The sequence below is a fragment of the Zootermopsis nevadensis genome, unplaced genomic scaffold (assembly GCF_977971745.1).
Source record: "Zootermopsis nevadensis isolate Lab colony 2312 unplaced genomic scaffold, Znev_1.0 Znev_ptg000009l, whole genome shotgun sequence".
In the NCBI taxonomy this organism is placed as follows: domain Eukaryota; kingdom Metazoa; phylum Arthropoda; class Insecta; order Blattodea; family Termopsidae; genus Zootermopsis; species Zootermopsis nevadensis.
Window position 1 is genome coordinate 4,236,495 of NW_028259141.1, and position 27,900 is coordinate 4,264,394.

General features: G+C 38.3%; 2 protein-coding genes and 2 non-coding genes across 10 annotated transcripts; 1 reads left to right on the forward strand and 3 right to left on the reverse strand.

Annotated features, from left to right (window-relative positions):
• Positions 1–1,721: 1,721 nt before the first annotated feature.
• On the reverse strand, positions 1,722–11,730 carry LOC110829142 (uncharacterized). Of its 3 annotated transcripts, none has more exons than XM_087345841.1 (5): positions 11,304–11,730; positions 10,596–10,721; positions 8,913–9,166; positions 7,308–7,437; positions 1,722–3,815 (listed from the first exon to the last, which is right to left on the reverse strand). In XM_087345841.1, the coding sequence occupies exon 5, from the start codon at positions 3,274–3,276 to the stop codon at positions 2,647–2,649; it is 630 nt and encodes a 209-aa protein (XP_087201967.1). In that variant the 5' UTR covers positions 3,277–3,815; positions 7,308–7,437; positions 8,913–9,166; positions 10,596–10,721; positions 11,304–11,730; the 3' UTR covers positions 1,722–2,646. The 3 variants fall into 3 exon arrangements, with proteins under 3 accessions (XP_087201967.1, XP_087201968.1, XP_087201969.1); XM_087345842.1 differs by lacking the exon at positions 11,304–11,730 and adding an exon at positions 11,159–11,297; XM_087345843.1 differs by lacking the exon at positions 10,596–10,721.
• On the reverse strand, positions 1,723–1,908 carry LOC147874414 (U2 spliceosomal RNA). Its single transcript, XR_015534375.1, has one exon. It is a non-coding gene; the product is annotated as a U2 spliceosomal RNA (small nuclear RNA).
• Positions 11,712–11,874, forward strand: LOC147874415 (U1 spliceosomal RNA). Its single transcript, XR_015534377.1, has one exon. It is a non-coding gene; the product is annotated as a U1 spliceosomal RNA (small nuclear RNA).
• A 338-nt stretch (positions 11,875–12,212) lies between these two features.
• LOC110829140 (polycystin-2-like protein 1) lies at positions 12,213–27,763 on the reverse strand. Of its 5 annotated transcripts, none has more exons than XM_087345838.1 (11): positions 27,532–27,763; positions 26,221–26,470; positions 25,373–25,477; positions 22,932–23,068; positions 21,897–22,013; positions 21,501–21,625; positions 20,723–20,947; positions 18,600–18,825; positions 17,776–17,991; positions 17,534–17,623; positions 12,213–15,966 (listed from the first exon to the last, which is right to left on the reverse strand). In XM_087345838.1, exons 2-10 carry the CDS (start codon positions 26,426–26,428, stop codon positions 17,543–17,545), a joined length of 1,440 nt encoding a protein of 479 aa, XP_087201964.1. In that variant the 5' UTR covers positions 26,429–26,470; positions 27,532–27,763; the 3' UTR covers positions 12,213–15,966; positions 17,534–17,542. The 5 variants fall into 5 exon arrangements, with proteins under 5 accessions (XP_087201964.1, XP_087201963.1, XP_087201962.1 ...); XM_087345837.1 differs by lacking the exon at positions 12,213–15,966 and adding an exon at positions 16,656–16,780; XM_087345836.1 differs by lacking the exon at positions 12,213–15,966 and having other exon boundaries at positions 16,963–17,623; positions 27,532–27,593; positions 27,684–27,755.
• Positions 27,764–27,900: the final 137 nt, after the last annotated feature.

Consider the following 27,900-nt stretch of genomic DNA (forward strand, 5'->3'; position numbering starts at 1 on the left):
TCTTTTTTGCTGCACTACGGGGGACATGAGGTACCCGCGTTAAAGAGGGGTTGTACTGTATTGTGCTTGCAACTGAGTTAACAGAAATTACAGTAGTTAGATTATGTAAGTAAATAGATTACGTTGTCGGTAAACGTAAAGTATCGGTGCCCTTCCCTTTCAGCTTATCCATGCAAGTTTAATTTAATGAAAACAAAATTTGTAAAAATTTAATTTACCCTTTCGACTTTTCTTATCAATAATTACTTGGACACTTGCGGTTCCACGATAGAGAGGTTTTACTGTAATTCCAAGTATTTACGCGAGCACAGTCTTCATAACCTTATCGTTCTCGGGGTCCCAGGATCCCGACGAACCGAGAACGAATGCGTCAGTTTTAGCTTCTTGAAATCGCCCACACAGGGCACTCGCTTGATCCTGATATTGCTCTATTTTCCTCTGTCTAAATTCTTTTACGGCGTGTAATCTATTCTCAAATGGCACTGTGACGTCGATGATCATTGCTTTATTACGCAAGTCTGGCCTCAAATGTCCCTGTACAGTCACAATCGTGAACTTACCTTCAGCTGCTCTCCTAACCCTGCTCACCACTGCGATGTGTCTTCTGCCTCGTGATCTGGAATCGAACTGGCAACCCTAGGAGCTTGTAACATTTGCCGTCTCTTAGGTTTCTGATCTCTTGCTCACTGATTTTAAATATCGAACGAATGCATCGTAGTAGTCTATCGCGGAAAGAATAAACTACCTAATATAATAATTCATTCACCGTCCATACACAAACTTAAAATGTTGTTAAAATTTTACTTAAAATTACAACATTTTTTAGAATTAGATCTTGATACATTTCACATTTGACAGTTGCAATCTACAGCCCCATAATATCGGACGTACAACGCATCACTTACAACCCGATATAAACATCCAAGCATTAAAAGGAAGAAATCAAAACAGTCAAACGTATCAATATACGCGGAGCAGGATGTACAACAGCTTTTAAAACAGTTTTTAAATTGATTGACCTGATGATGGTGTAATACACCGAAACATGTCGTCAAATGTGAAATGTATCAAGATCTAATTCTAAAAAATATTGTAATTTTAAGTAAAATTTTAACAACATTTTAAGTTTGTGTATGGACGGTGAATGAATTATTATATTGATTAAACACAAACATGACGCAGTTAAGATATATATATATATATATATATATATATATATATATAAAAAAAAATAAACTACCTTTTCATGTTCTTCAGCGAGTGCATCTCGCCTATTTTCAAATAGCAGAGAAATGTTTGTCGTCTTTGGCATTGACTAGTTCTGGCATCAAAGCTTCGTTCTCTGTGCTATTGGTGGACCCAGTGTACAAACCACTCTGTTATATTTTCTGGTTGTTAACTACCTCACACTGTCACTTACAGTGGATAATTACGAGTTGCAGGGCTTAATTACGTGTACACTTGATTGTACCGGAACTTCCGCCGCGTATCGGAAAACGAAAATAGTTAAACGAAATCTACGAAACGTTAAAAACTGTTGTAATATCTAATTGATATCCTGATAATGAGTTACAGGACCTTAATTACTTGCACATTTGATTACCCACCTGGAATTAGCGAAAAAGTGATTTCCCGCAAAGTACAGTAACAGCAACTGAAGAATTATCATAAATCGTTGATAAACGATAATGACAGATAAACATAAAGCTAATAATGAGTAGTTTAAGGTGGGCCGATCCCGGAGGTACTGCAATACCGGGCCAACCCGTGACAGAGGTGGAGCAAGCTCCTAGCACTCCGTCATTTTCCAAAAATCAGTTTAATATTCTGGTCCTGCGATGCAGGACGTATCAGATATTAAGCTGATAAGAACAGATTAACTTTATTTAGAGAATGCTTAAAAGAAATACAATAATCGGTAATATAAAACATCAATTAGGTGGTACATATCTCCACCTCTTAACACTCTACACAGTTTTTAGACTCTCATAATTGTCACACATACATTGATGCGGTCATTGGTTCATGGACATATGTCGAAACACCCAATATGTCACTGACATAGTAAGTCTTGGTAAAACACAAAGGGGGGCGGGGTTACCGCTCCCCGCCAGAGAAGTGCACATCCACATCGTGCGCACCGTCAGGGTTGGCTCGGCCTTCGGCGTATTGCCTGACCCGTCACGTGCTCGACGTAGATGTCCCTGCTCCAGCGGATAGCGTCCGTGCACATTAGGCGCCGCATCAGATGGCAGTAGCGGCGTCTAAGGCGCAACTGACTGATGAGCCGCTCATTCGCCGGGTCCCATCCACCCAGCGCCCCTACGAGGAATGCATCTACGACCACATCGTAGCCCTGCTGACGCAGGTGGCTCGCAATGTGGTCGTATTTGACCCTCTTGCCATTCCGCGCGGCTTCAAATGCGGCGTACCGATTCTCAAACGGCGTAGCCACATCGATAATCGCGGCGGTCTTCTCCGCCTCATTAAGAATAAAGAGGTCGGGCCGAAGACCGTCGTTGAAACCTGGCACGGTCTGGTTCACGCGGACCGTGGTCCCGCTCGAAGGCTTGAGCGCCTTGACGAGCCGACCAAGGACCGCGTTGTGACGGCGGGTGATGGTGGCGAAGTGCGGCTTGCAGTGATTCAAGACGTGCGGCAGGGTCTCGTTCTCGTACCCACACCTGCGGCATTCCCCCAGCGCCGGGACCCGTTCAGGGGCACACAGTCGAGGCGGGCTCGGTGCACGAACCGCCACTCCGCGAAGCGAGTAAAATTCCCGCTCCGCATAAAATGGTTTGGCGGCGTCGAGGCACTCGTCACCGCGTAGACCTTGCCCTGATCAGGTTTGTTGAGCAGGCGTTGCCGGAAATAGCCCCTGATGGCATGTGTCAGCGCGGCCTCCGCATCCTTTACTTGCAGGGCAGAGGCGTTGAGCTGCAGCTGCGGCTGTTGGTCGGCGTCGAGGGCCCACCCCACGGCCATCTTCGGCCTGATGCGCCTGGTGGCGGTCCGAAGGCGCGTCCAGACGTTGGTGACCTCGACACTTTCATTGGCGAAGTCTCCGTCCAGGCGGCCGTTGAGGTAGTCCACCAGGTCGCGTGGCTGCACGGCACGGCGCACGCGCTGCCTCACCACGGCCCGCAGCATCGCGCCACAGAGCGGCTGCAGCGTGGTCGACCGCAGCAGGCGGAAGCCGTGGACCAGCTGGCTCACCTCAGCGAGGAGACTCGTGGGCAGGAGGTTGACTCCTCCCAACCGCCAGCACCGATGCATACACCTTCGCGCTGGTGTTGCTTAGTTGGTGATGTCGGCCTTATCTCCCTTTTTGTATAGGAGGATTGTTTGCGAGGTCGTCTAAGTCCGCGGAATGTGAGCCAGCCGCGTCACACCGTTAAAGACGGCCGCAAGGATTGGGCCGCCAGCGTCAAACTTCTTCCAGACGGAGTAGCGATTCCGTCTGGGCCCGGCGCGGTGAAGTCGGTTGCAAACGGGTTCCGGTCGTTTTCGGCGTAGCGCGGTACTTCCACAGGCACATGTTTTGAAGCCCCCGGCGATGGACGCGGGAGAAGTGCGTGTGCAGGTCCTCAGCCGGGATCTGGCAGAATGGGGAAGCAGCCTCTGTTATCTCCCGGAAAGCACGGGGCCGGCATCCACGGTAAAGTTTTTGGCGGGCAGTCGGCTGACGAGGGGCCGTGACCTGGCCAAGATTCTTCACCTCTTCCTCGAGCCAGAGGAGAGCGTCGTCCAGCTCGGCGGCGCTCTGGATGTTGTTGAAGAGCGCGGCCCACTCCAGACATTCTTTCTCCTGAAGTCTTAAAACACAGAAAGCTTAGATTCATTTTTGAGCTAATAATAAAGCCTGTTCCAAAGTGCCCAGTTCTTTTTTCAGGCCCACAGGAACACAGAATAGTTCTTTTTATAAACCCTGACATGTCTACTCCACCTCACCTCCAGCAACTCTTCACCCACCTCCGTCACTTTTCCTGCCTGCGTCATGGTTCTAATATTCTGTGTGGCCAAGGTCAATGTCGCAGTTCGTTTCAGAGTCCGTGAACGTTTGCCAGGTCCTTTACCAAATGATTCATCCATCCGAGGCTCTTTTGAGAGTATCGTAACAATAATTGCTTTCCGGGGTGGGGTTGTTAGCCCCACGCCCAACCTGGAGGACCAGTGTATCACTCTTAGTCTGGCCCATCGCCTTAGACCTGTCTGGCTTGGGTGACCCTACCAGAAGCCGAAGCTTCGGCTGGCACAGCCCTAAGGGTCCTTTGAGCATGCAAGGCTCCTTTTACCCAGCAAAATTTATTTGCCTTCGACAAGGCGGTGATACCTTCGGGAGGATTTTTCCATGTTATCCACTACAAATGATAATAGGGAGAGCAAGAATTCGCTGGCTAGTGGAAGAATATTAAACTTCTTAAACAATTCCCTACAAGGGCTCTCCTTTTAGTGCCTTCCATTATTCTAATGATCCCCTTTTGAATGTAAAATACTTTTTTGCTGTCCGTTGACTTTCCCGAGAAAATGATTCCATATGACACGATGGAATGGAAGTAAACAAAATAAACTAATTTTAAAGTTTCTGTTTTCATGAGCGTCCTCATAGCAAAACATGCCGAGCTTAGTTTAGGGATAATATATTGAATATGTGTTTTCCAGTTTAATTTGTTGTCAATTTGTAGACCAAGAAATTTAGTTGTTTCCATTTCCTCGATTATTTTATCATCAGACTCTGTATTTACATTTACACAAGTTCTGTTGTTAGTACAAAATTTCATGAAATTTGTTTTGTCAAAATTTAATGTGAGTTAATTGGCTTTAATCCATCTGTTCAATCTAGCAAATACATAATTTATAAAATTTTGAAAACAGCCAATTTCTGGATGTGAAATAATAATATTAGTATCATCAGCAAAGAGTACAGGTTTAGATTTAGAGTTGGTGATTGGGGGCAGATCAATGATATATACGAGAAAAAGCAGAGTACGAAGCATTGAACCTTGAGGCACTCCAATTTGAGTAGGTGCTATCATTTGAATTTGATGTTTTTATTTCTACTTGTTGCTTTCTGTCATGAAGGTATGATTTAAACCACTTGCCAGCTGTATTTCGAATTCCATAAACATTTAGTTTTAACAGTAATAATTCATGATTTACACAATCGAATGCTTTAGCAAGATCACAAGATATTCCACCAACATGCACTTTATTGTTTAGTGCACTTAAGAAAATCTGTCAACTGATAAAGCTGACAGATTTTCCTAAATCCAAATTGTTCACCTGCAAGGACATTCAAATTTAAGAAATCGCTTACTTTCTTATACATAACTTTTTCAAATATTTGAGAGAATCCTGTTAGTAATGACTTGGTCTGTAATTAGACATGCAAGATTTTTCACCTTTTTCTTATATAGAGGTTTAACTTTTGAATTTTTGAGTCGTTCTGGGAAAGTTCCTGCTACCATTGATTGACTGCACAGATAACTTAGAGGATCACTAATCTGGTCTGTGCAACTTTTAAGTAGTGTTGTAGATATTTCATTATAACCACATTGATTTGAGAGAATTTATTATACTTTTAATTTCATTTGTTGTTGTGGGCATAAGACTTAAATTTGGAAAGGTTTTAGGGATTGCTTTAGCAAGGTTCTTTGTTGCGTCTTCTGTTGTTATGGTTGTAGTGTCATTGTTAATTCTTTCTATAATTGTTAAGAAGTAAGTACTGAAAGAATCTGCTATGAGTTTAGGATTCTTTATTATATTGTCATCTTTGTTGATGGGGTCACTTCTTCTGTAGAACCTGTCTCCTTTTTCACAATTTCCTAGACTGCTTTTACTTTGTTATCTGACTCTAATATCTGTTTACTGTAATGCATACGTTTAGCCTCTTTAATGACCTGAGTTAATATCTTGCAATATTTACTGTTGTGACTTTTCATTATTTGGTTGTCACCTGATCAGCAATTTAGGTAAAAATCTCGCTTATGTTGACAAGATATTTCAATACCTTTAGTAATAAATTCTTTATTTTCAAACACCTTATTCTCTGTTTTGATAGGGAAACTCGCTTCAAAATTTCTTAAGATATTTCAAAATGTGTTAAATTTTGAATCTACATCATGTCTGTTTAATACTGACTCCCAGTTTTCATTATGTGGGAGTGTTATAAATTCTTTAATAGCGTCATTATTTATAAGTCTGAATCATTTCCTGTAATTATGATAATTAGAGATCGATTCTATATTTCTTTATAACTAGAACTTAAGCATCATCATCAGAGAGCCCATTTGCCACCAATATGATCTTTCTTGGAACTTTATCAATGGCAGTCCTGGAGTAATTTTGAGTTCTTGTGGGGAACTTAACTATTGACATGAGATTAAGGGGGGTTCAGACATTGTTTGTGGTAGCTTTCAGTAAGATAATCAACATTGATATAACCACAAATGGCAAATTCTGCCTCAGGTTTACAAAGGTAATTTATAATGCTTTCTAACTTGTTTAAGAATATTTCAAAATCACCTGTGAGAGATCCGTATAAAGCTAGGACATGTATGTTGGAGAATTTAGTTTCCAATTGCACAACACAGATTTCTATGTCTTGTTCCTTGCAGTGATGAATTAAATCTAACTGACTGAATTTTAGATTCTTTTTGGCAAAAATACTCACTCCTCCTTCACTTCACTTGTAATTATTTGTTTAATTTTTAGGTTAGGGTTAATTTAGTTTGATATATCTGTAGTTTAAGATATATAATACAATAAATACAGTAAATAAAGCGAAATAACCAAAGAGAATTTATAACACAGTTATTATATAAATATGTTACAAGTAAATTGCAAATCACAGGTCTGTAAGTGTAAAACTGTTTGTGAGACAATATGGTGGATACCTACTTCCCCGAGTTGCAACGAAAATTCTTTTTTTCTAGTTATGAAAGTACCAAAATAATCTAAATAGAGTGTTTTAAAATATGAATAAAGTACTTATAATGATGGAGCAACTAATCACACTTGAAGACCTTTACAGACCACTTGTATGCCACCTTAAGAAGTACTGTGAATAAAGGTGCATTTGTAAGAATCTGATTTGAGATTTGAACAGGCTTCTAGGGTATACAAGTACAGTATTCTTATATTATATGGTGGCTACAAAAAGATCTTTTAAAGAAAGCCCAAATCATTATCTGCTGTGCTGACAAGGTCACCACTAATGTGGTCAATGCCATGTTCTTGCAAGTCTGGTACAGTACATTTTCATGAAGTCATTACATACTTTCTGAGCGAGTATTATGTACATTTACCTGCCCAAATAAAGTTCTCTGAAGTCAGCTGCAGATGATCACAACATGAATCCTCCCTCTACCTCCATCCGAAGCTGTTCCAGCCAGTTCATTGTGCAGGTCATCTTCCATTTCATGACCATCCCTGAGCCTGTGATGTCAATTAAGCAGTTTGTATTTGAACATATCCATTCACCATGCACAACACAGCATTTCCATCACCTGTGTTATCAGCACAAGGGACCATTTTCTGTTATTCCAGTTCTAATCTGTGGGGCCTAACTGAACAATTCCTGCAACTGTAAGAAGGTAGTTTACATGCCTTGGCTAGAGTAATCAGGCTCCAACCTAGTACCTAGCACATTATTACTCAAACAATTTACAATCTGCCTCTGTCCATGTTTTGGCACTCAGAACTTACAATCACAAGTCACACATATAAAGTGTATTGTTTCAATTACAGTCTGGATACTCTATTTGCATAAGAAATGCACTTTATTGCCAAAATAAGATATCTTGGGAATTTGGGGTGCTACTCAAGTCAATTAATGAACAATCTGATATATTGGTGATAAAAAGTGAGTGATGTGGCTAGTGTTAAATAATTCCATGGCTTTTGCAGGCAGAATATATATAGAACAGTAGTATGAAGATTTCTGTCTTCTGGGTTGTTGCGCTGTGTAGTCTGATCGATGTTTACCAACGTTTCAGAGGTCATACTGCCTCCGTCATCAGGGCAATCATTTGCTGGGAGCAGGCTACTCCAGTCATGGTCCAGCTCCTATAAACCTAGCCCCAACCACCCAAGTGGCACATTCATCGCCCTGATGATGGAGGCAGTATGACCTCTGAAACGTTGGTAAACATCGACCAGACTACACAGCGCAACAACCCAGAAGACAGAAATCTTCATACGCACTGCTGTGAAAACCTCAAATCTTACAGAACAGTAGTACGTTCACCATCTGCTGTTTGTTAAATTACTGCTCCAACATGTCTTATTTACATACATGCATGCATGCTGTTGGACCACATTTACAGAATCAATTGTTACCCGCAATCCCAACGCAGTTAAAGCAATATGCCTAATAGCTTCCCCGTGTCTCCTCATACACTGCACCATAACTGTTATGTGGAGTTTGATGGAATATGGCATAGAAAGAGTCAACAAAAGTTACCTACAATTTGCAATTACAGGTGCAATAGTAAAACAGTAACACACACTTAAAATGAAGACTTACTGTATGAGCAATCTCATATATATTGGTGACACACACTGATGTGGCCAGTGTTAAATAATTCCACGTAACCAAGTAGCACCCAACACACACATACATCAATTATATAGATGTTAAGCATCAGAATACAGAGCTTCTGTAAAATTTATTCAAGTCTCGTGGGCGTAAATAAGTTCCATGCTGTCTTCTACTGAAGGCAACAATTGAAACACACAAGATCACATGAACATAACCTAAAAAGTTTATATTGCTTGACCCCTCATCAGGCTCATGTTTCCACCCCTACATCAAGTAATCTACAGCACCATACTTCATATACATTCTTTTCATCTACACCAGCATGTAGTGAGCTGTTCAAATTATTTTACACAGAAGCACAATATCTAACCTGCAGTTTAATTTGGTTTGATGAGATCTTGTGCTCCTTGATAAAGTCTCCTAGGTTTCCTATAACTCTCACAAATATAATTTGTGCAGGTAAGGAGGAAAAAGAATCTCTGAGATTCCCACGGCAGGCTGGTCTTCTGGTTCGTAATGGCACATCACATGGTCCAGAATCATGATCTCCACCTTCAGCCCTGAAGATGGAGACAGTATGTTTTTCCATCTACTGACAGGCCCTTCGCTGTGCTTGATGAGACACTGTGTAGTTACAAAAATTATACAAACTTTTCAGTGCAACAAATTAGATGCAGTCAATTTCTGCAGAATTTATTTTTACTTACTTAATTAAAGAAAAATTACCTCTACATTCACATCGTATTAAGTTACCAGTAGAGACTGCTCAAGTGTTCAAACACACTGTTGAATTCTGAATCTGGGACAAGCTTCGTTATGGTATTATTCCTTAGAGAAGTTAATTTTTACAAGTGAAAATGTACACTTTCAAACTGGAATTCCTTATTTCTTAACTAACATCAGCACTTTCTTTCCAGTTCTCACTATAGGTTTCTACAGTAGGAGACTTCTGGAATCAAAGTGAATAGACGACAAAATATGTGTACTTCATCTCAAACATGTAACATGCAATATTTGTCACTGAAACTGTGTAAAAGCTATTTTTGAATGTCTCCTCACAAAATGTTCTACACACAAGAACAATATACAGCGTATCTGTAAATCACCTGCACATTCTCCTTTGAGTGTGTCACGACAATTGACTCGTATCCCACTTTCAGAGAACAGTTCTCCACTATGCCGCAAAACTTGTATTAAATATTACATCATTATTAATATGCAAATAATTTCTATACACTGACAACACAAATTACTCCTAATATTATCGTTCACCCACAGGAAAACCATTTTTATTTACATACAAACACAGAAATTCAGAACACCTACACTGTAGTTCATTTGATTAGCGACTGACAGGATGGCTAAAGGGATTATATTCATGAGTGCCAGTTGCTGTTGTGGTGGTTTGGAGAGAGCAGGCCAATTTTTATTGTTGCTATGTGCGTTCTTCTTCAGAGCACAAACATTCTACACAACACTCAAAACTGCTACCTACCATTTAACCTATACCTCAGCTCCCTAAAGGATACATTTAGAAAGGAGAGAAAACAAGAAAAATATATGTACATATATCAAGCGATGATTTTGACAACAAACCAACTGCAGAATTTAAGTTTATGGATCCAGGTTTTCAGTCTTGTCCATCAATGATGTCTTGCTTAATTTCACAGTCATAACAAAATTATCTCCTTAGAAAGCTGAGATTTATTTAAAAAAGCAGGTTGAGCTTTGAGGTTCCAGGTCAGACTGCAAGAATGGAATATTCTACAAAAAATTACCTAAGGAGCTTATGCTTCTAGGCATCACACACACCTGGAAAATTTTCCTTTTTGTGTCATGATTCAATATTTTTCAGTGAATTTATGACAAGGTTGGGTCTAGAACACAAACTGGACAAATGACGTCTATTCATACTTTCCCCAGGCCTAAGTTTAGTGCTTGTGCATAGTGGAAGCACTTTTCTGTCTATCCCATTCACATATGCTGTTCCTGTAAAATACTGCAATTGCATACAACAAAGCAGTGCTTATTTATTCACTACGATAACACTCACTGAATATCTGTAGCGCCGTTACAGTTACAGAACCTCATCTTAGGATGCAGCTACGCTATACGAGATACTGCTGCTCCTTGTGTAAGACAGGAATTTGTAGTTCAGCAATGCCACATTGTACAAAATCTAGTTACAAAGAGAAAAACAGTGACAAAATTCACAATTAAACTTCATACACCACCTAATACAACATTTTATTTGTAGCATGCTACAAAGAACCAGGTTTGTTACACAGCAGCCCTGAGGACGACAGCAGAGATTTATCTCGAAACGTTGGCAGAAGATGTGGTTTATTAGCCATTCATCAACCTGACACGGCTTGTAACCCGAGAGTCTTTCAGCAAAGGATAACTAAATTGCACAAGGAATAATATCCTGCACGCGCACACACGCAGGGACCAGGAACAGTAATCCAATGATAAAAGAATTCTACATTGTACATTGTAAACTAGTAGCAAAATCTGATAAAATAAAAATGGAACACATAAAAAAACGGAGACAGGGAAACTACATCTGATCAAACAGATGTCCTCTGTTCTTATAAATAATGAAGAAGTAAATACCCAGAAAAAGTTTCTGATCATTTCAGTAGGCATATTTTCTTCAATAACATACATTGCACCAGTATAATTGCAGTGAAAATCATTAATCACACATTTCAAACCTATTAACACGTTATATGCAAGCTTTCGAGACACATGTACGTACCTGTAAAATGATGGCTTCTTCTGCTGCCCATCATCTTTCCCTAACCAACCAAAAAAGCTAACTGAGGGCGGAAATTATCTTTCCCTTTGTTTCCTAACCATCCTTATACGATGTTAGTGCCATCTGTGATTCGTGCTTCTCAGGAATTCTGCCTCTCTCTCTCTCTTGTAAGTTCTATGAATATGTAATATGCTTCAAGTCGTTTATTTAACGATTACATCATCGTATTATGCACTTTCAACAGAAAGTATGCTTTATTTCGGTGGAGAAAAATAATATCAACTAGAAATTTACAAAATGTGGTTCATTATCGGTTACAGTAAATCTTGAGAACGATATTTCAGAATATGTCCTGCGATTGAAATGTAGTAGAGATATTTCAAATGGCGCCTAAAACACGATAAATGCATACTTACCTGGCGTAGGGGTTACCGTGATCCAGAAGGCGGTTCCCCCAGGGTGAGATCCTTCCATTGCACTACGGTTGGGTTGACCCCTGCGATTGCCCCTAATGTGGGTAACTCGGGCGCGTAATTTTTGATAGTCGGGACTGCGTTCGCGCCGTCCCGGTACTTTATATGTTCATGTTCTTTTATTGTTTATTACGTACCATATCCTATAAATAACAAGCAACTAGTGATGAGTTAAACTGCTCTTCTGTGAATTGACTGTGATTGCTCACTCTCAATCACAGTGATCGAGATGCGAGCATTCTGTCACGGCTGTGATTTAGCTCATTGGTAACATTGACTGTGGTGGTACACAGTGATGCTACTGCGAATATGATTGACTGTCTGTTTACGTGTGATTACAGTACAGCTGATGTTATGAATACTAAAATTACAGAAATTAACATGTCGAAAATTCAGAATGTGTAAGTTGTATTTGAAATAATGGTTATTTAAAAAGTAAAATAAAATTACTTTATTACAAGAATATTGTATTTAATACTTTGTATCTAAAATGAAAGTTAGGTTAGGTGTTCGCCTAACTTTATTTAAACTAATATTCTTTTCAAAATATAACATTTCCTATACAGTATTGTATGTTGCAAGCAATCAGCCATTTTGGAAACTGAACACAAGGTAAATACATTAGCATTGTATAATAATATTATTTAACGAAAGCGGATTGTTGACGGCAGTAATGTAACAAAACAATGCTGTATAAACAGATGACGTAACAATTAGTTTCTTAGGTAAAAACAATGCACGCAAGCTGACCATTTTTTTTTTACTTAATCATTCATTCAGAATGCCCCATTACAAGATTGCGATATTACATGCATTAATATATAGCACGTTAACAGATTACACAACTCTAATATCATGATCCATTGTCACCGTTTGCTCCTATGTTCCTGTGCTAAACTGCATTATAATCAATGGATTTAATGAATGTATTAAAATGACCTAAATATTTTTGAACAATTGCTTCATGCAACACTGGCCATGTGCCACCATTCTTGGCTATTGCATCTATTAATTTACGCCTTGGTTGTTGTAGTTTTTCGCAGTCATAGATGAGGTAATCCACTGTTTGTGCTGCTTTCAGACATTAGCATCTTGGGTCGTCAATGATCCCAAACCTGTGTAGATATGATTTGTTTTTGTCATGTCCAGTCATTATTGCTGTCAGTTTGGGACTTATTTCAATATTTAGCTTCATTCTTTGTCACACTGATGGGAAGAATTTCTTGCACACTGCTCCTTTATTGGTGGTGTTCCACTCATTTTGCCATTTTATAATCCCTTCTTCCTTTGTTTCTTTAATAACTGTACTTTTAGGCTTCTTTGCATATACTACATTTCCACCATCTTCTGCTGCTGCCTTCGCTAATCTGTCTGCTATTTCATTACCGAAAATTCCCATGGGTCTTTGATCCACCCAAAATGAATAGTCCAATTTTGATCTTTGAGATTCCTTAATCTATTTCTTATCTTAGATATTATGAAGCCGTGTTTGAAGTTGTTTTTTAGTAGATCGAGAGAAACTTGACTATCTGTGTACGCCGCTACTATTCTTTCTACAATGCTGATGTCCCTTAAAGTTGTTACTGCATCCAAGGCCTCTAGAATTCCGATCTGCTCAGCTTGATTGTTTGAGCAATGATCGGGTAACTTGGTTTTTAAGCTATGAATTAGTTCTCCATTTTTGAAGATAACAGCGGCAGCACTCACCTTTCCCTGGTGTTTACTTCCATCTGTATAGATTTCCACAGTGTGTTAATTGAAGTCTTTCACTTCATCAAGAGTTATTCTCTCCGCAGGATGAGGCCATTCCTTCTTGTTTAATGGTGCTTCGTACTCGGTAGAGTCATCTTTCAGTCCGTGTGTAGTTTTATATATCTGCACTGCTTCTTCGATAGTAATGCAGATAGGCTTAACCCCGGCAACGACACATGAGGCTTCATATGATAGTGTTCTGTAGGCTTTCGCTATTTTAATATTAATCAGCCTTTGTGCTCTCTGTAGTTTAAATATATTCTTCTTTTTCTGTAGGCCTTCTTCCCAATCAGAAGCTCCATATGTCAGCAAAGGTATAACAGCTCCTTTGTACATTGTTCTCAAAGCTTTATGACCTAAACCCCACTGTAGCTTTACTGCTATTGTCAGCATATGTATAAGTTGAATAGTCTTTTCTGTTATACTCTCTATATGTTTGTCAAAATTGAATTTGCTATTCAAATGTATTCCCAGGTATTTTATTTCTTTGACTTGTTTAATTCGTTTATAGTTTACGTAAATATTAATTTGTTTATTTGCAGATTTCCTTTTCTTTGTAATCAGCAAGGTCATAGACTTGCTATCATTAAATTGTACTTTGTTATTTTTTGCCCACATTTATATTCTTCTAACATCTGCATTGGCATAATTTTCTGCTTCCGTATCGCTCGTGCCATTTGATAGAATTATTAGATCATCAGAAAATGCAATGACCAGAGAGTGGTCTGAAAAGTTCAGGTTGAGGAGTGAGTTATACATTATGTTCCAGAAGCCAGGTCCGCTACAGGAGCCTTGCGGGCAGCTTTTGCCGACCTGTTTCATAACTTCGTATGTATTGACTGAGAATGTTGCAGATCTGTGGCTAAAATAATGTTGTGATAACTCATACAAATTCTATGGGCATCTAAGCTCTTTCAAATTAAGGAGGATACTTGGCCACCAGGCCGCGTCGAACACTCCTCTTACGTCAAGACTCACTAGGACAACACTGTTCTTTTTGTGTAATTTTTCTCAATGAAGTTTTTAACTGCCGAAACTGCGTCTATTGTTCCCACTTGAGGGGTAAACCCATATTGATTACTATTCAACAAATTATTTGCGTACATGTGGTGAAAGATTCTGTCAATAAGTAATTTCTCCAACACTTTGCCAGCAACATTTAGCAGACTAATCGGTCTGTATTTTGACATTTCCTTACTATTTTCTTTGCCTGGTTTAATGATGGGAATTATTATTGATTTTTTCCAAATTTTTGGAAAATATCCATTAGTCAAGCATGAATTATATAGTTCTATTACAAATAATGGGAGGTGTCCAAATACTTGCAGAAGTATGTCACTCGTTATCCCATCTTCTCCAGGTGACTTTTTAGGATTAAATTTTTTGAGCACGGCTAGTATTTCTTCTTGGGTGAATCCTTTATCATTTGGTTCTTCTGGCGGTTCCATCACTTGTTTTGTAATCTCTGAGTGGTATTCGCTATCAGTTTCTTCACTGTCCTCAGGTACAAAATAATCCATGATATGTTTTATTGTACTTTCCATATCCTTTGTGTTAGATCCATCTTGTGTCTGAAGTGTAGACAGGCTAGTTCTGTTTCTAATTTTGCCGGCTGCGATTTTATATACAGCATTCCATGGATTGAATCCATCAGTTATAGTACAGAATTTTCTCCATGATTTCATTTTCTCTTCTTGAAGTCTGGACTGATAGTGGCATTTCTCTTCTTGGTATTGGATTTTTCTTTGTTGTCGTAGATTTGCATTGTTCATCGTTCTTTGATACCTTCTTCTCATTGCATTTACCTTCTTATGTAGTATAGTCAACCTATTTGTCCACCAAGGGACCGTTCTTCCTTTGGTCACTTCCTTCGCCGATTTAAATCTAAATGCTGTATTGCATGCAGATTTGATGCAACTGAAAAAGTCTTGTATCATATCTTCAATATCATTTTCATTCCTAAGTTTTTCACATAGTTCTCTTTCTATAGCCCTAACCTCCATTGTTTCATTTATACAGTTAAATTTGGATTTCATATTCTTGACTTGATTTATATCAAATGCTGGAAAGTTTTGCTCCTTTACGATGTATCTTAGGCGTTGGTCCTGTTCTGGTTTCAAATCCCCATGTATTCTATTTGTAATATTGTCCTATGTAACGAATAAAAGAGGGAAAAAGTTGGAAGCTGACCATTGTTGGTATGGATCTTACACATCTTCGTTACGCTTTTTTGCCGAATGACCATTACGTATAGACGTATTTACGTCAATAACTCTGATACCCTGTTCTGCCCCGTTTCCCCATTCTGCCCTGGTCTCCCCTATTTGTCATTATCTGGATTATTATCTTCCCCACCATTCTTCCTTTCATATCCCAGTTTCGACATCAATTTTTCAAAGTGTTGAGACAGTCGTCGAAAATGTTCGGAAATCTTTAACCTGTGATTAAAGAATCAGTAAATTATTAAGGGTACTAGATTTGAAATTGGTTGTACTAATTGGTCACCACTACATTTCTTGCATTTTCTTATTGTTCATTTATTTTATTGTGTTCTGTACAAGCACACGCTGTTTGTTATTGTAAGAGGGAAATGCTGTGTTGTCAATGTTAAAACTTGGTTTAAATTTTATTTAAAATTATGTCCTTGTCAGATACAATAATGAGAATCTATAATCAGTCTGTGCAGATACAGTGGTAAGGAAGTTGAACTGTTGTTGAAAGTACTTTGGAGTCGAATCGAAATGAGTAGTGAGCGGAGCCTGTCAGATTCAAAGTCTCAAGGGTAAGTAGTCCTGGTTACTGTTGTCAGGATGCTGAAATCTACTGTCCACCGACCAGGATAAAATTCCTGGTAGGAATTTGATACATGTGCATGCGCAAGATTTCATGGTGAGTGACGACCCATCCTAAAAGCATTCGTTCCACAACCACTGAATGAACAACAGACAACAGATTTCATGTGTTCTAATGGGTACAGCTTTAAGATTACCTCACAGAGGCACAGAGATTTAATCTAGAATATTATCGCAACGCCCACAGAACACAGTACAGACGCACTCAATACACGCTACTCTCAACTGCTTGATGTTTTCAGTCTGTGTAGTAGCGTAAAACTCTGGCGTGTCACACTTCCCACCAATAGCAGCCCTCGAGTCCACTTGATAGTAAACATTCCCCCTGCACCACACCAGAAACGACTTCCCACCACAGGGATTTTATCCTGGCCGGTAGACAGTAGGATGTTATTGTGACCTGAAGATATAACTTAGAGGAGTCAAATGCATGCAAAATTTTCTTGTTGAAAACTTTTGGAAAGCAACAACTTTGAAGAATGAGAAGATGCAAGCCTAACATAAGATTGATCTTGAAGAGATTGGGTGTTGTGATGGGAGACCATAAGGAGTCGATAAGCATATTCATTGTGGGCTTTGGTGTTAGTTGTGTTGAACATTTTTATTCATTTTTGAGAATTTGGTACTTGTGGGTTATCGGGACACATCACTTTAAAAATAGGTTAGGTTAGGTTAATTGTCTTTTATTGAAATAAAATATATTAACTTTCAAGTATATGTCATTTATCCACACACATTGACCTAACCTAACTTATTTTGAAAGCGATGTGTCCCGATAACCCACAAGTATCGAGAATTTTCTTAGGTTTAAATAATTCAAGGTTGATTTTTATCATACACACCTTCACACTAGTGTAAACTGACCAAGTTGAACATTTCTGGATGCGTAGTTTAAACAAACTATCCTATGAAGATATCCGTCTTCTGGGTTGTTGCGCTGTGTAGTCCGGTTGATGTTAACCAACGTTTCAGAGGTCATACTGCCTCCGTCATCAGGGCGATGAATCGCACTGATGATGGTGCAACAACCCAGAAGACAGCAGTCTTTTTACTCACCGCTGTGAAAACCTCAAATCCTACATAACACATTTATATACACATCCACACATATGTACATGCCCATATATATATATATACAGACATAGAAACATACCTGTGTTCATTACGGTACACATATCATCCGAATGTATGTGGCAATAATAATGAAGAAGATAAATAAAACTGTAAACATCTCCATGGAGTACTGTAAAATAAAAAGGAAAAGCATAAAATAGCACTGTGTTTATGACGTTTTATCAGTATCATCTCATTAGAATCTGGTAACAACTTTATAAATCAGCATCAATTAGAAATCGTACCAAAACTGCAGAATAACAAAATTAGATATGCACTTACCCTGCAAAGCAAACTGGCGAATTCTCTTACACCGGCATATTTGAAAATCATGGGCCATGCGCAAGTGAACAGACAAACAACTCCAAAGTTGTAATATTCTTCATACCAATTATATGAGTCAAAGTTTGAAAACTTCTCCTCTGAAATATTTTGAATTATTTGTGGTTCAATAACCACATAGCTATAGATTCTGAAGCATATAATAGGATAGCCAAGCTGGGGAAGAAAGAACACAATCAAATTACAATCGCTGAAAGAATTAAGTGCATTAGACTTCATTCAAGCAGAAATGCCCATTGAAAAATTACCCTGTAGGTTATTTAATTGTTATTTAACTTATCCAAAAGCATGAGTAACTGAACAATGAACAGGATGAAAAGAAATTGGGTAGGAAGCAGCGCATGCCTATTTATTCTAAGTTTAATAACTAACTAACTAACTAGATGGCTTATGGAACCCGAAGGTTCACCACCGAATTAACCAAAGCCCTCCACCAGACACTGTCCTGGACCAACAAAATCCAGTCTCCTTCAACTCCTATCTCCCATAGATCCCGCCTGACGTTATCCTCCCATCTACGTCTAGGTCTCCCCAGCGGTCTCTTTCCCTTCAGGCTTCAAAACCAATACCCGGTGCACACCTCTTGTCCCATCCATGTGCGCTACATGCCCAGCACATCTCATTCTTCTCGACTTAATCACCCTGACAATATTATTAGAAATATACTTCTTATATCTTAAATATTAATGTCAATATGAACTGGTTCAAGGCAATACTACTTTTATTTAATCTATATTATCTCAAGTCAGAGTAGAGAATCTTACCATAAGAATAGCCAGACCAAAACCATCCCATACAGACTCCATGCATTTGCGTTTGAAGACCATAACATCCACTCTCTTTTTTGCGGTGAACAAAAATATGAACGCTACGAACATGAGTTCACAGACTGCGACAACGAAGTCATATGAGGTCACAAGTTGATGTAGCTTCACTATCTTGCAGTCATATGATGTTAAGAGTCCTCTTGGTGTGTTCTCAAAAACAAGCCTGTTAATAAAGACATAAGAAGTTCAGTAATCACCAATTGGTTAAGCTGTACTCTTGGGTGGCACTAACAAATAGTAATAGCTAGAGATGCTGCATCAAAGCTGATTGTCATTTGGAAGGGTCGCAATATAAGTAGACGCACTAAACTGAGACTGTTGAAGACTCTGGTGTTTCCAATTTTTCTGTCTGGTGCAGAAACATGGATAATTAAGTCAGTAGACAGAAGAAGAATTGATTTTTTTGAGATGTGGGCATACAGGAGGATGCTGAGAGTATCGTGGATGGAGAAAAGAACCAGTAACTCGATACTCAGCGAACTCAATGTACAGAAGAGACTGTCCTCCATATGCTATCAGCGAATCCTACAGTTCTTTGGGCATATTGTAAGGCGACAGGATGATAGCCTGGAAAAAATTATTGTCCAGGGAAAGGTTGAAGGGTAAAGATGGAGCGGAAGATCCCCAAGGCGATGGTGGACCAGGTGGAAGAGAAATTGAATCTGTCACTTGGCCTACTCAGAGAGGTAGAAGATCGGGACCGATGGAGACAGATTGTGGAACGTGTCTAATGATGGGTCATCAACTTTCAACATTGAAAGCCGGACTGATGATGATAATATGGGACTTAAAATAAATTAATGAATGAAAAATACACAGTGTTCCATAAATGGCAGGAAATTTCTTAAGTAGCTAAGCAACTATTAGCTTATCAAGAAAGACTTTGTTTCATGGGGCTGATTATTCTTAGTACCTCACTGGTATACCTCCACTCACCCCAAACGCCTACATGGCGTATAGTGGGACAAACTTTACTTTACTTTTACCTCACTGGTCTAGATGTTCATTCATTGGAGATCCATTGCAGGAAATTTCACACCACAGATGTCACATTATAGAGTCATAATTTGTTTTGCCTTGTTTTTAATTAAATATTTACTGTATTCAAAAATGTTTCAAATTAAAACAGAAGATCCGAATGAGATCTATATTTTATGTTCTGTATCATTATTTTCGTACGGTGAGCCATTTTTGGAAAACTGGTATAGCATTTGATATGATATTCATGGAAAACAGAAGTTACATCATATGATATAAATTTAAATTAAATTTGCCAGATATTTGGTTTTAATACGTGGATAGACATGATTGTCCTGTTATGCAGGTTATCGAAAGGATGCATAAAATGGTTAATATTAAAGATATTCAACATAATTATGACTGTGTTGCACATCTTCTTATGTGCTCAGTTTTATATGTATTTATATTGACTTGTAGACTAGTTTCTTGTTAGCCTGTAAACAGCCTATATGTATGTTATGTGTGTCATTTAACTCCGCTTATAGCAGACTTGGGTCCATGAGGGAGTAAGGTTAGTATGACATGCTTTTTGCGTACCCTGATAAGTTCTACTGTCCAAAATAACATTCCTCATTGATATATGCAGTGTAAGTACCATTCATGTGCAGCAATGGGGCAACAATATACTAGTCAAGAAGCATTTTGTGAATTGGGGCCATGTTAATTAACTAGATGGCTGACCGAACCAGAAGGTTCATCACCGAATTAACTAAAGCCCTCCACCGGACCCTGTCCTGGGCCAACAAAATGCAGTCTCCTTCAACTCCTATCTCCCACAGACCCCCCCCTGATATTATCCTCCCATCTACGTCTAGGTCTCCCCAGTGGTCTCTTCCCCTCAGACTTCCCAATATTAAGCTGAACCAAAATCACTTCTATTGAGAGCAGATGCCAAGTAAATTGATGCAGACAACACCTGATTTCAGATCATTCATTTCCAGCCCTACATGATTCTCCTCGACTCTCCTGGTGGTAAAATACATTACATAGAAAATATAAATATCTGTGATAAAGATAAGAATTTGAAAGTGAGAACTTACTTCACAATAAAGATTGTACTGATATTTGCACTATAGAGAGTTAAGTCAAGGAAAATGGCACATGTTCCTCTTGTAATCCACTGATTATTCCTCAAGGTAAGCAATTTCTCAATGGTTTCGCTACGGTTGAGTGACAGATCTTCATAATATCCTCCGCCACTATATGTTGAGAATCTTCCTCGATAACTGGAACCACGCAGTTCTTCTGCAGTGGAATAAGTCCACCTGTAGTCAGAAACAGTAAATTAGTCTGTTTGTTTTAATTCCAATATACAAACACAGAAATATTAGTTCTTTGTGTGTACGTCTGCGTTTAGAGGTTATTCAAAAAAGTAAGGAAGAATGGTTCATCCTTGCAAATGGATGAACCTCCAGTTAGTATAAACTTTGCCATCTGATACAAGCATATCAGGTGGCAGGAAGGTCAAAGGATAATTCTCTTGTGAATAACCATTTTTCAGCTTTAAATGTTTGTCTGCAAGCTTTAGAATTTTTGTGTGGATTAACTACATAATACACACACACTGTAGTATTACTTTCTTGGAGAAGTCCTAAAAGAAATCAGAAAACTATGTTGTACTACATGGACATTGATGGAGCGTCTTGTAAAATAAACCAAATTTATCTGCTGATAACAGTTACAAATCTCCAAGCACTTTCATAGAGGCAGCTGTGTGGTATTTGCCATATCTTTAATATGTTCTCCTATAAATATAAAGGGAATATTTTTATTTATATCAATAAAGTTGTCTGTTGAAAATGTTAATTGAAAACTTACGCTGTTCCGATTCCTGGCCCAAATGGTTCTTTATCTTCCTTCGCAGGTGAATATAAGTCATGACATGCTCGGTATGATCGTTGAAATGCTTCACGTACTATGCATGAACCATTTCTCCCTTTTACCTGTAGACAATAAAATTTTACTTGCATTCTAGTTACTCCAATACACACAAAGGTCCTATGCTTTAGAAACGTGACACCTATTCATTAGACATGCTGTATGATGAAACAGTTAATATGAACGTATATTGTCATTACTAAATTCTCTATAATGTTTTTATATTCACAATTAGAAAATTCAGATTGATTTATAAATCATAAATCATGTATTATCAATAGAATGCTAACTTTATTTCACTTTATTTTATTTTGTTATAAAGGAAAATGTACCTACCTGTCGTAAGCGAGGTGCTCCAACCAGCTTAATATCTTGCAACATACACCCAAATGCTTGATGCGTATCATCTTGGAAGTTCCGGTACATACTGTCGATCATTACAGTTTCTGCGAACTAAAAACAAAAATAATTAATCGCATGTAAACAGAAAGATCGTAAGTTATATATCGACTGTAAAATGCAGTGCATTCTGAAACCATTATCTAAATATGAATTATCAGTCACTAACTCTTTATGATACATATTATTCTTAGAGCAGTTGATATGCAGTTACTCAGATGATCAATGATCGTTTTTAAATAGGTATTGTCCTGCTGAGAAATGCCTGCCTGTTTCCAAGACCCATTTTAATAGTGTTCTTTTATATATGCCAGTGTTTTCCATGTGATCTCTTCCCTTGAGATTTTTCGATCAAAATTATGAACATATTTCTGTTTTTTGAACATTAGTTTTCTTCTCCATTTAGTCTTTCATGGTTTTCTCATGCACACAGTGCTGGGGGGTAAATAGTACAAATTTTCAGTCCCTAATAAAATGTGATATTTATTTCATCTTGAATATAGACAGCAGTTGTTAATATTTGTAATAATAAGCCACAGCCAAAAACTGAAGATTAAAATTTATACTATTTCTTTGCAGCAAGATAGAAATATTATAAAAATAGGAAGTGTTGCATAATGCTGTCAGGGTGATTAAATCTGGAAGACTGAGATTGGCAGGCCATACAAAAAGTATGCAGAAAGATGGAATTCATACAAAATTTTATTTGGAAGATTTGATGGAAAGAGACCAGTTCGGAGCACCAGGCTGGATTTAGTTGTATGGATACTGACTTGAAAGTGATGTTAATTAACCTTCTGGTGACATAATAGAAAATGTCTTGTACTGTTGGATAACTTTTTTTATAGTAATGTTGTCGACTGCTTAATCAGTTAATTACACGGTAGCAAGTGAGTTTTTTGAATTACTTCATTATCTCCACATTACAGCATTTATGTATATCCCAATCACATATTTATCTTAAATTCATACCTTCCAGAATTGAGTTATGGTTGATAAGTTTTTGAAGGTTCTTTCTTTAATACCATCTTGAAACTTAGTGTTCACAAACAAATCATCCAGATGTTCTCTGCACCAAAATGCCATGTTGGATGTACTCCCAAATATTCCTGAAAAAATAAAGTGATATTTCGAAGAAATATGAACAATTCGAATGGGTAGAATTTAGATCACAGGAAAAGACAGAGAAATTAAGAGAAGCGTGTTATTTAAACAATTACAGACTTTAATCATCGTTTAAATAAAATTATGACTTTCTCACTTTTTCAATTGGAATACATGCACTGAATCTTTTTCATAATTCCGGGCTGTGGCAAATACAACACATGGCATGTCTAAATGTTTACCAGGAAATCACATTTCTCAAAGAAGGCTTAGGGAAACTGGTGTAAAATATGTAACTCGTGAAGGTCTATAACTTTCATTTGGGAAATTATTTGTCTTATGTATTAATAGAAAAGAAAAACAGTGTAGGGTAAACCAACCAGTTATTGGCACTTAAAGCACGTTGATTGAGAAAACATATAAATTGTCCATTCATCTTTTATTGAACTTTTGGTTAAAATTACCAGAGTTATATGAGCAGTGAAACAATATATTCCACCAGTAACAGAGTGCAGAAATACATCTAGCTGGCTGGAAAGAAATTGTGAATAACACATAAGAAAATCTCAGATATTGGCACACTTTCTCCATTTATTGGCAGAGTCTGATTGTCTGTTTCTAATTTATGCGTCCTCATCCAAGCCATTGCCTTGCTTATTTGTTTCTTCTCGTCTCTGTTGATAATGCTCCCACAGTCTGTAGAGAACAAAGAAATCCTCCCCATGTTCTTCGCCTTCTACAATTTGTTTTATGATTTTAAATTTTTAAATTCGAGTTTCTCCCACAATTCCGCAGAAATCATCATATGGAAGTGGTTGTATCTTCAATGATGTGATGTTGACATTGACTTTTTGACCATTCTTCGCAATACACTTTGAGAAATCCACCGCATTGGCATTCATGCCAATAACTGGAAATTACAGTTTTATCAATACCAAACTGGCGCCTTAAAAATTGTGTCGATTGAGGTTAGGGGTTTCATATTTCATTATAGCACTCACTAGAGTATGCACATATTGAATATATATACATAAACAATGTAAGTTAATCGGTATATTAATAAACAACAATCAACTTAATTAAACCCCAATAATATGTGCAACACTTGACATTCTGGCAGACAGTCATTAAACAAATTACGACTCGCGGCTGAAACAACTGACTCATACTAAGCAAACGCTGCTCGTTCCCAATATCTGTGAAACAGAGTCGCCAACTGCTTACACTGCTTAATATCGCAGGCTCAATAACAGAGTGCCAATAACTGGAGGGGTGCCAATAATAGGGCGTTTTACTCTATTCCCTATAAATTTAACATCTGTACCATTGATTACCTTCATCAATTATGGAATTTATGATTCTGCAACATGTAGTATTTGTACCATTGTTTAGTTAATCAAGAGTTCATATGTATCTTAATTAAATGAATATCAAGATGAGTGAACAATCCAAATCACAGAGAATTTGTTTTAATGTTTATATATTCCAATATTTGGGGCTAGGAGAGAAGACGATGGGACATGGAGAAAACTGCATAATGACGAGCTTAAAAATTTGTACTCCTCCCCCAGTATTGTCAGGGTGATTAAGTCGAGAAGAATGAGATGGGCGGGGCATGTAGCACGCATGGATGGGACAAGAGATGTGCACCGGGTATTGGTTGGGAAGCCTGAGGGAAAGAGACCGCTGGGGAGACCTAGACGTAGATGGGAGGATAATATCAGGCGGGATCTATGGGAGATAGGAGTTGAAGGAGACTGGATTTTGTTGGCCAAGGACAGGGTCCGGTGGAGGGCTTTGGTTAATTCGGTGATGAACCTTCGAGTTCCGTAAGCCATCTGGTTGGTTGGGTCCACTATCTGGGAAGCCTGAGGGGAAGAGACCGCTGGGGAGACCTAGACGTAGATGGGAGGATAATGTCAGGCGGGATCTATGGGAGATAGGAGTTGAAGGAGATTGGATTTTGTTGGCCAAGGACAGGGTCCGGTGGAGGGCTTTGGTTAATTCGGTGATGAACCTTCGGGTTCCCTAAGCCATCTAGTTAGTTATGAATTCCAAATTTGACTACAGTTTTCCTTTCCTGTTAAATCCACATTCTGATAAAGCAGCGCTCACGAGGTGCTAATGTTACGTAATGAGAGTGGGTAAATGATCCTATTTGTACATAATAACATAAAAACGAAAATAGGACTTGACTTTGTAGGCAGTACAAGTACCTGTTTTATTAAACACTCTTGGTAGTAGCACCCTGTCTGAGTATCAGTTACACTGTACTGCTGGTAATATCATGTGAGTCAAAATTTACTTACCTATTATCACTACGAAGAGGAAGATAAAGTACATTTTGCATTCTGTGCGATTGGATATGAGCCCCTTGTTAGTTTTTATATATGGAATTAACTCCTGCTTCATTCCTTAAACACAAAGAACTTCGTATCAGTACTGAAAATTATTATAGGCATATTTATTGGGCTTTGTGCACTGTATCGGATAAAAAATCTATAAGACATGCCTTGATTTCATGTGTCTTTGGAATTTGGTATTAGCAAAACGTATGTTCTTGAGGTACCATATTAATCAGGGCTGTGGAGTCGGAACTAAAACCTCCGATTCCTTCATAAAACCTCAGTATGTATTAATAATGGTAAACCTACTAAAATGGTAAATGGTACCTTAAGAGATTTCATCACCACCACGTGAATCATCAGGCTACTTTTTAGACTTATAACCTATATTTAAATATACGTCTAATTGCTATCGCAGAAATCGGTTGATCTGTAGACAGTTTGTATTCTTAAGGTATCGGAGCCAAAGTTACAAAGGATTATTCCCACACCACGTGGCTCAATGCGTCGTTGAATCTCCCTAAGCGTGAGGTGTTATTAAGATTTATATCGAGGTCGGAGTCGGTACATTTTTACCAACTCCGACTCCATAGCCCTGATGTTAGTTACAATAATACATCATGACCAAATTCTGTTATAAATTTAATGCATCTTTATTTTAAGAATGGGTAAGTGGACTGAACTTACCAGTTTTATAGAATGTTGTTATATTCGGTTGATAGTATGAACATTAAATTGAGTTTAAGTAATTGATCTAATTCTGACTGAATACAAAGAATTTTCAACAATAAGCAATTGGAAATTAACTTTACCTTGCAAAGAACCCTTTTGTCTGTTTCCAGAAGATTCTGACGTGTGGCCTTCTGTACCGACAGAGTCTGGCGGGCTGCTCCCTTGGTCAACTGGAGATTTAATTTCACACATAACCATTGCAGAAAAACGCTCCATATCGTGCAATTGAATTCCATCAGCTGCAGGTTCTTGTTCTTTCACATTATAATTCGTTGTACTCGCAATCATTTTTCTATTAATCTAGACTTTGCACGTCTATGCTTCTTCTGACTGCAACAAAACAAATATTTGTCGTTTATTTATTATGCCTAGCAACGGGTCGCATTATCAACAATGGGGAAGTCCAACAATACGAGTTCGAGCTTGCCTCAGTGATTAGTTGATATTGTCACTGTGTTGAAATGCACGTGACCGTGAAAGAATTTCCTACAAGCTGTAAAACAAACTTAGGAGCATGATACGACATGTTTCGTAAGCAAAATTCAGCGGCCATTTCTCGCCCAAGTCTCTCCTGATTCATCACTAGATGGCTCTGGCAGTCAAATCGGGATTGAGTAGAAATTGTGCAGAGTCAGTGGGCTGGTTACTCACTACTTTAAGACCAAGAAACCTCCGAAAAGGAGGCGGCGAAAACCTACAACTGGATTGTAGAGTCGAGAAACTACAAGCTGTAATAACAAATAGACATATGAGGAAAGCCAGGAAGTAAATATATAGAAGGAATAAATAAGAATATTGCAGGCGATTCAGGTGCTGTCATCTGGTGGTCATAGTTGTATCTTTTTTATAAAGTTTCCACAGATTATATCTCAAGAACAACCGATGATAACGAAATGCAGTAATAATTCTTATAAAATGTGTGTATTGGATTATTTTCAAAGGTTTTAAACTGCACAAAAGTATCTTGTGTACGACGCACTTTTTCCAAAAGCGATTCCAAACCCATTTGTTTCCACAGTAACGAAAAGCGATTGTTGACGTCAATAAATATCAATAAAATATGACAATGTTGGCCAAAACTATGACGTAACAATTATTGTTTCTTCAGTAAAAAAATTGACAGTGAATCCACAGTTCCGGAGAATCTGACGCAAATACGTCTTTGTGTTTAAATTATATTTAGGCAATAAATATATTCCCTCAACATTTAAAGGTGACTCGGCGCTGGATCTTACACGTCTTCGTAACTAACGCTGTTTTTGCCGAATGACCCTTCCGTATAGACGTATTTACGTCAAAAGAAGACGAGCCTAATTCTCTTATACGAGTTCACAAATGCAGACGAAAACATTAAATGTAATTAACATTAATAATAAATAGGAATCCCTTACCTCAGACTTTGTTCACTTGTAAGAGACCACGATGTCCACCGCAATGACCAATTTAATCAAAACTAAAATGGAGAGAGTGGAAGGCAGTTTCACAGATTTCTTAATAATTCTTATATAAGATAAGTAATTGTGATATTCTAAAACGTTTTTACCAGCACAAAATTATCTTCTCTACGACGCACTTTTTCTACAAGCGATTGGCAGCTCAGCTCTTTCCGCAATAACGAAAGCGGATTCTTGACAGCAGTAATGAAAAATAACAATGCCGAATAAACAGATGACGCAACAATTAGTTTCTTATGTAAAGGAGTAAAGCATTGTTATGCACGCAGTTCTTATAAAAGCTGACCATTGATGGTCCATATTTAC

What these genes read in the sequence shown, in the direction of transcription:
- LOC110829142 (XM_087345843.1), bottom strand. Translation starts at nt 3,276, where the DNA reads ATGCATCGGTGCTGGCGGTTGGGAGGAGTCAACCTCCTGCCCACGAGT.
- LOC110829140 (XM_087345838.1), bottom strand. Translation starts at nt 26,428, where the DNA reads ATGATTGCGAGTACAACGAATTATAATGTGAAAGAACAAGAACCTGCA. An exon ending in AGTACAATCTTTATTGTGAA is followed by an intron (nt 18,826 to 20,722) that starts GTAAGTTCTCAC and finishes CTTTATTAACAG; the next exon opens with GCTTGTTTTTGAGAACACAC. An exon ending in TTGGTCTGGCTATTCTTATG is followed by an intron (nt 17,992 to 18,599) that starts GTAAGATTCTCT and finishes TTTCTTCCCCAG; the next exon opens with CTTGGCTATCCTATTATATG.